The 7,933-nt window shown below is 52.2% G+C and overlaps 1 protein-coding gene across 1 annotated transcript; it reads right to left on the minus strand.

Moving 5' to 3' along the window:
* Nucleotides 1–3,356: 3,356 nt before the first annotated feature.
* ZNF408 (zinc finger protein 408) lies at nucleotides 3,357–7,931 on the minus strand. Its single transcript, XM_028153496.2, has 5 exons — nucleotides 7,585–7,931; nucleotides 7,020–7,297; nucleotides 6,228–6,289; nucleotides 5,751–6,010; nucleotides 3,357–4,921 (listed from the first exon to the last, which is right to left on the minus strand). Exons 1-5 carry the CDS (start codon nucleotides 7,754–7,756, stop codon nucleotides 3,396–3,398), a joined length of 2,298 nt encoding a protein of 765 aa, XP_028009297.2. The 5' UTR covers nucleotides 7,757–7,931; the 3' UTR covers nucleotides 3,357–3,395.
* Nucleotides 7,932–7,933: the final 2 nt, after the last annotated feature.

Raw genomic sequence — 7,933 nt, forward strand, 5'->3', positions numbered from 1 at the left:
ATAGCTTTAACTAAGAAAGTTCTCCATCTGTGTGGGGGATGTGGCAAAGAGGTGTGAGCATCCCAGCTTTGGGCTTGAGGATGGTTGTGGGATGTCAACAGGCCTCCCCAGAAACGCAAAGCATCCCTGTGTCACTGCACAGCTCAAGCTCAAGCAATGAGTACATCCCCAGGAAACCTAACAACACTGGGCATATTATGACCCTGCCTGAAGCAAGATCTTTTCCTGCATTAGGATCTGTCGAGCCTCGTGCGGGCTCCAAGAAATGGGGTTGGCTAACTAAAAATATTAGCAACTGTTTCTTAGGCTTTGGATGATGCGGCTTTTTTCTTCAGGGATCACGATTTCCTGCTGTCCTCCTCCCTGCGGAAAATTTCAGAGTTATGCTTTGCCCAGAACTTATTCAGATTGGGTGGGTGGCTGGGTTAATGTCTGGGGGAAAGTGGGAGACACGGGGCTGCTTCTGACATTGTGAGCGAGTGCTGGGAAGCTGGAGAACGTGCGGCATTTTAGCTCTGGCTTTGTCGTTCACTGATGAAGGGGCTCAGGACAGGCCCACCCAAGATGTACCCCTTTTAGCGTGTGGATTATTTTGAGCTGAAGGTAATTTGAGACCCTGTGAGCTCAAAATAAACGTTTACCTCTCCCTTAAATAATTTAAATTTGGGGCCTTGTCCATAAGTTATAACCTGAAATAATTTTTATGACCTACCTCTAGGTCAGGGCAAACTTCTAATTACTGGACATCTGTTCTTATCATCCTGTGAATGACCTTCCCCCACCCCTCGCCTCCCACCTCCCTCCCCCCTCCCCCCAAGCCTCAGGACATCTTATCTCATTCCTTGGCTCAGGATGCCATACATACCCCATTTTTCCTTTCTGTCTCTGAACCTCTCACATATGTGGTGGCTCTGACTCTCCTGTTATGTGGGGCTCCTGTTCATTAGTATGTAATTAAATTTGGTTATCTCCTCTTGCTAACCTCTCATGTTGATTTAACTTACAGAAGGATCCAAGAATTGTTCTTCCTGTCTCTCTTGCTTCCCACTCCTCAAAGCAATCTAATCTGGCTTCCAACTGCTCTCACTCAGCTCACCAGTGACTCCACAAATTCCACCCCTCTCAGTAGCAAAGGACATTGTTGCCACTTCTTCCTTGTGGAGTCGCTCTTCCATCAGCTTCTGTGCCACAGTCTGCAGGTTGTTCTATTTTGTTGAATGCTGATTTTGTCTCTCCTGAGGAGCCTTCCTCCTCTCAGTGACTCTAGAGAGCAAGGCACCTCCCCTCTGCTCACTCTCGCTGCTCCCACAGTTTCAATGACCACCTCCTAGCTAGTGTCTCTCGAGACAGACACATCAACCCATCCCAAACCAAAATCAGAATTGTCCCACTCTCACCCTGGTGCTTCCTAACTTGCAAAGCCAGAAAGCAGTAGTTAGATCTCTCACTCAGTCTTTGAATCTGTCATTTCTACCTCCCACAGAAATATCCACCCAGTCCTTACCACGGCCCACAGCACTCCTCCTGCCCTCACCCCCTTCCAAGGTCCAGCTTGGCCACTCTGCTCCTTGTTCTTCCATGAACTCACTGGGCTTTGCTGGTACTTCTCCCTCTGCTGGGACTCCCGCTCCCTCCGCAGACATCAGCCTGGCCCACGCCCTTACACAGTACAGGTCTCTGCTTGTGCCGCATCAGAGGCCTTTCCTGACCACCCTCTGCGAAACCACACTCCCCACATGAGACCCTCCCCTGCATTACTTGTCTTCGCTGCATTTGCCAGTCTGACACGTATTTAGTGTCTGTCTTTGCACACTGGAATGTAACTGTCTAAGAGCAGATTGTTATTGCTGCTAGATCCCTAACAACTTACAGCAAGTTCTCAAGAAACATTTATTGAATGGATGACTCCATTTCTCTGCATGTCCACTGTGACCATCCATTCCTAGCTGATTTCCCCACAACTGCACCACACCTGCCAATCTTCTCCGATAGTCTCTTCACACACAAATCTGATCATGTCATTCCCCTGCTCAAAACCCTTCGAGGAGTTCCTAGATGTCCTGAGAATAAAGTCCAAACTGAAACAAGGCCTCTGTGACCTGGCTCCACCTCCTCTCCCCTCATCCTCTTTGCTCAGGGGCTCATCACAGGGCTTATTCACATGCAGCTCCCCACACACCACTTGTACCGACTTACCCACCAAGCTGCAGCTGAACTGAGGGACAGCAGAGTGTAGGGGTCAAGAGCCTCACTCCAGTGCTATACTATTTGGGTTTGAATGTCAGCTCTGCACCTAGTAGCTTTGTTACCTTGGGTAGGATACTTAAAAATCGTTGTTCCTATTTCCTCATCTGTAAAATAAGAATATAACCAGCTACCTCACAGGGTTGCTATGAGGAGTGTATAAATAAACTCACATGAAGGACTGGCCCACAATCAGGGCTGAGGGTCTACTATCATTATTATTCCTTTGCGGACATGTTCCCTGATGCCCTAGCTCTGTGGTCGGCAAACTGCGGCTCGCGAGCCACATGCGGCTCTTTGGCCCCTTGAGTGTGGCTCTTCCACAAAATACCACGTGCGGGCGCGCATGTACAGTGCGATTGAAACTTCGTGGCCCATGCGCAGAAGTCGGTTTTCGGCACTCAAAAGAAATTTCAATCGTTGGACTGTTGATATTCGGCTCTGTTGACTAATGAGTTTGCCGGCCACTGAACCAGCTCGTTAAACCATCCCAAGAAACACATCCACAGCACCCTGTGATGCTCCTTTGAACTCTTGTCCAGTGCTTTCTGCCCCCGGTGGATCACTGGGCCAGGGTCGCAGCAGGGAACAGATCAAACCCTCCCTAAACATCTCCATTGAGTCTGGTGTCCTTCAACACAGAAGAAAACCAACTTCACGGCCCTAAGGTGGTAAGAAAAGCTGCCAAAATGACCTGTAGGCTGAATTACAGACTTGTGAGCTGTAAGCTAAGCTCCGTCTCCAGCCTTTTAACCCTTCAACGTCACGCAGTTTGGTTCCCCAAAAAAGAGCCTGACCCTCAGGGAGCTCCATGGGAGTGACCACCCCAGCACTAAGCAACCACAGGGCAGCAGGCTGCCAGCTACCTGACTACCTCCCTGGGCAGGTCACTTCTGAAAAGCTTCAGTAAGCACTTTGTGGAGTTCCTAGAGAAAGATTCCGTGCAAGCTCTACTAGAAGTGGATAAAAAGATCCTAAGAGGTTTACCTTAAAGTACTGGGAAACAAGTTGGTGGTCCATAAGGGAGGTCCTTGACCTGCTTCTCCTAGCCAACTCTAATCTCTATCGGGCAACCCAAAGAGAGAGAGATCCAGACAGCCAGCACCTAGAAAACAGTCTTTATGTAGAGCTCTGCTAGGGAAAGACGAGTGTCAGGTGCCTGTCTCCACCTCCACCACTTCTGCCCAGGGGCTAAAGCCCACGTCCTTAGGGAGGAGCAGCAGGCTGGGGGCGGGGCCTGGTTCCTCCGGCACCACAAAGCACTTATCCTGGCTCTCAGAAAGGGTGACCTCGAAGACGTGCCGGGCTGGGGAGACATCCTGTTCGTTGCATGTGTCCAGTAATTCTGGCTCAGTCTGTACTAAGACCACAGTGGGCTCAGAAGCAGCCGGAGGCACGGAGGGTGGGCTGGAGGATGCCCCGGGCTGGTGACTGAGCTGGTGCCGCTTGAGGCTTTGGGGGAGGGTGTAGCCCATGCCACAGGTGGGGCAGCGGTAGGGCTTGTCAGCCAGGTGGGATTTGAGGTGGCGCCTCAGTTTGGTAGCCAGTGTGTATGCACGGCCACACTGGGGGCACGGGAAGGGCCTCTCTCCCGAGTGCAGGCGCTCATGAGCCCGCAGCGTGTGTGGGTCTCGGAGGGCCTTCCCACACACGGGGCACAAGTGGGCCTCCCCGGTGTGGGAGATGAGATGGCGCCTCAGTTCAGGAAGCTGGGGGAAAGCGTCAGCACAGTGCGGGCAGCGATAAGGGCGCTCCCCTGTGTGCAGTCGCAAGTGCCCGCGTAGGTTGCCCTGCTGGCGGAATGCCCGGCCACAATGTGGGCACAGGAAGGGCTTTTCCCCTGTGTGGAGTCGCATGTGGTTCCGCAGAGAGCCCTGGTTGGCCAGGGGCCGACCGCATACGGGGCATGGGCATGAGGCAGAGGCAGGTGGCACCTGGTGGGTCTTATGATGCAGTCTCAGGGAAGGCCGGCGGGCGAAGGCCTTGCCACACTGGTCACAAGCAAAGGGTCGGGCACCTGAATGTACCACCTGGTGCTCTTTGAGGTCCCGCCGGGTGCCATAGGCCTTGTCACACTGCGGGCAGGGGAAGGGCCGTACCCCGCGGTGGCCCAGCATGTGGGCTTTGAAGCTCTCCTCTGAGCTATAGCTCTTGCCACACTCAGTGCAAAGGAAGGGCTTGTGGCCCGTGTGTATAAACGCATGCTTCTTCAGATGGCACAGCTGCAGGAACGTCTTGCCACATTCCCCACACCGGTACTGTCGCCCCCTTTTCGGGGAGCTTCCCGTCGGGACAGGAGGGCTCCCCAAGTGTGCAGAGAAGCTGGGGTGCTGCTCTCCGTTCTGCTGGGCCCTGGGCTCTGAGGTCTTTGCTCCGGGTAGACACTGATCACTGGGGCTATGAAACTTCTTGACCAGGTGAGCAGGCTGCTGGGTGCCACCGGCAGAAGATGAGGAAGTGGCCTCACTGCTCTCTAGGCCCCGCTGGGTAGCAGAGCTGCTCTGAAGTTCAGCTGGCATCTGTGTCTGGGGTGGGCCCTCCTCGTCCATGCTCCCATCCTGAGGCAATGGACCAAGTGATAGGCTCTCCTTGGAAAGTTGGTCCTGGGTTTGGGGCTTAAGTCCAGAGCTCACCATACTCTCTGCCTGGCTGCTGGGGGGTGACTGGTACCCAAGATCTGCAAAGTAAGAGTGGAGTGATGGGGTCAATAGAGACTGTAGCAGATGGTGGCCGTGGTGTCACCAGGAAATTATAGAAATGTGTCTTTTCCTATTCAGCCCTGGACTTCAGTGGGAGCAATGACATTAACCTTTACCCTGGCGCATGAGCCCATACTCCATTTATCTTCCTGTCCAGTCGCAGGTGCTTACTGGGGAAGCATTCCTGGAAACCACAGTGCCCCAGACATCTGGATAATCTCAGAGTCCCCTTGTTCTGCCTCTGGAGACATGAACTTACGGTAAGTTGAGACCACTGCCTCCTCACTTTAGCTCATTTGAAAATAAAGCAACCAATCCCCACCCCAGATAGAAGAACCGTAATGAATTGAAAGCTTATACACAACTTGCTGTCTTCATCAACATGATCTTACTATTCCCAGAAACTTATTCAGGAAGATAAAAATTGCAAATATTTATATGGTTGATTCCAAGGAAAAGACTCATCACTCTTCAATGAAAAGCATCAAATGACAGTTTATACCCCAAGACTCTGAACCTCTTGCCTGAAAATTCTAGCCTTCCTGTGTCCATGAATCCTAAACTACTATTATGTTATGCTCCTTAACCAATCCAAACCAAGCCCTGCTCCTATCCCACACTGAAAGACCTACCTTATACCAGACTTCAAATTTTCAATAAATATCCAGGCTTTGCCCTACCCCTTCAGAAAAGCTACTAGGACTCTGTAGTGTGCTACCTTACCTTCTTCAACCATAAGCTCCGTTTTTGTCTTCTCAATAGTTGTTTGGTGATAATTTGGGAAGTCAGCATTTATCTGACACATACCTGTACAAGGTTCTCCTGCATCCTCCCCAGGAGAGGCCACTTCCTGCTGTACAGCAGATTCCACTTCTGTCATCACAGCCACGGCTGCCTCTTCTTCTAGCCTGGACTGGGTGGGACTGAGGCCCTCAGAGGGAGACCGGGGCCACAGTAGCAGCTCAAAGCCTGGCAGCACGACCCGGTACACCTGCAGGTGGAGCCTCTCGCTGGTCCACACTGGGGCCACGTTTCCCTCACCCTCCAGCCTGCCCCGCTGCACCAAACTGCAAAGCAGAGCAAGAGCGAATTCAAGAGACCCTCTTCAAGTGGCCCTCCCGGTAAGCCCAGTTCTTGGTCAGCCTGAGTCCTAAGGAACCCCATGCCTTTGATCACTGCAAAAGATCACTGTGTGGGGAATTACAGTCAGCTTCCGGTTCCTTCCCATGCCACAACAGAAAGCCTCAAAAGAACAACTTGACTACATACTCTCCTGTAACTTACCTGGTCCAGCCTGAACTCTGCTCACAAGCACACACGTCTCCCCATGGGCCTAGTGACACGTCCTGAAATAAACCAATAACAGTCCTTCTCCCATGTGTTTGAGGGGGCCAGAGTGGAGGAAACAACAAAAACAAAACAGACGTAACCTCTCCGAAGATCTAAGATGAAGCCCCTGGAAGATTAATGGTTTCTGGTTCTGCCTATACTAGACTGTGTTGTCTGACTTTTCAGTCAGCAAAAAGCCAAAAAGACTGTCCCCACACCTCCCTCCCAGGGTGTGGAGAATTACTAAACTGAACACATTACTGCCTTCTAGTAGGTACCAAACAGAAAAAGTAGTAAGAGGAATATCAACTCTCCTTTTTAGTACGTTTTATGCAATAAAACCCTTTACCTGTGCCATTTCATTGATTGCTCCAAATAATCCTGAAGGATTAAAATAAAGAAAACAGCCATTCCTTTATTTTACATAAATTAAATGAAACATGCTATTTAACTAGCTTACGTACTACGACTAGGATATGATCCCCTGGCTCTTTAATTCCAAAACCTTGGCTCTTGACTTTCATCAAGAGTGACGCTCTATTAATCCAGCTTTTAACAACTTTTTGCACCTCGATTCCTAAACTACTGCAGGTGAGGGGAAGAGACAGTTCTGGAGGGAAGGATAAAACCATCTCTCATCACCGGAAATGCCCTGCTTCTTCTAACAAACCGGAGAGCTGTCCAGAAGCTGTCTGAACCGCTTCCAAATTTTCAATGACAAAGATTAGACACCCTAGCCCTGCATACCTTCTCCTGCCTTGGTCGCACCTCCTCGTCCTTCTGCTCCGGGACAGACTCCTCTCCCAGCGGCCCCCAGAGCAGTCCTGGCTGCAGAGGCTTCCCGACACACCAGACCCCCAAGCGCTGTTTCTCGACGAGTGAGGGGCCAAGGGCTAAACCCTGGGGGAGGGTCTTTAAAGCGTGGACGGCCTGGGTCGGCCAGGCCGGCCAGTCTTTGAGGCCCTGAGCACAGCCTTCTGCAGAAGGGCTCCATCCCGAGCCCGGATCCGGGCGCCGCTGGGGGTCTGCAAGGAGATAGGAAGGCAATGAGGGAGTGACCCAAGAGGTCGTGAGTTAGGCGTGGGGGGGGCGAAAACCGCAAGTCCGGCCTGAGGGGTCCATAAGGGCTCCAAGGAAGCCCCTGAGAGATTTGAGGGGGTTTGGGGGCTCTGAAGAAACCCCCAGAGACTGAGGGGCACCAGAGGAGGCTCCCGGGCTCTGGAGGGAAAGAGTCGGGGGCAGAGAATAGACCGGAGAATGTCAAGTGTATCTAGTCCAAGGCCAAGGGTCGGCGACCTCGCAGGTCTCTCACCGAACTGCAGTCTCTCCCCCTCCAAGAGCAGCTCCGCCGCCGCCGCCTCCTCCATCCCCGGTGAGAAAAACCCCTCCGCCGGAAGTGAGCATCGCCTTCTCAGCTCCTCCCGGAAACAGTCGTGGACTGCCAAATTTACTCTCAGGAAAGCATCGTAGGAGTCGGACTTCATTGGTGCACAGGACCGGGAGTTTAGCAGTACTGGTGAAGCAGAACCCCGTCGGAAAACAGTACGGGTTTAGGATTCCGGAGGGCCACCGGAGATTCGAGCAGCAGAGAAAGAGGAACGAATAGTTCCGGCCGCCTCCTTCGGGGAGGGATGAGTCGGACAGTTATGCTGTCCTAATCC

Source organism: Eptesicus fuscus, chromosome 13, assembly GCF_027574615.1.
Source record: "Eptesicus fuscus isolate TK198812 chromosome 13, DD_ASM_mEF_20220401, whole genome shotgun sequence".
Classification (NCBI taxonomy): domain Eukaryota; kingdom Metazoa; phylum Chordata; class Mammalia; order Chiroptera; family Vespertilionidae; genus Eptesicus; species Eptesicus fuscus.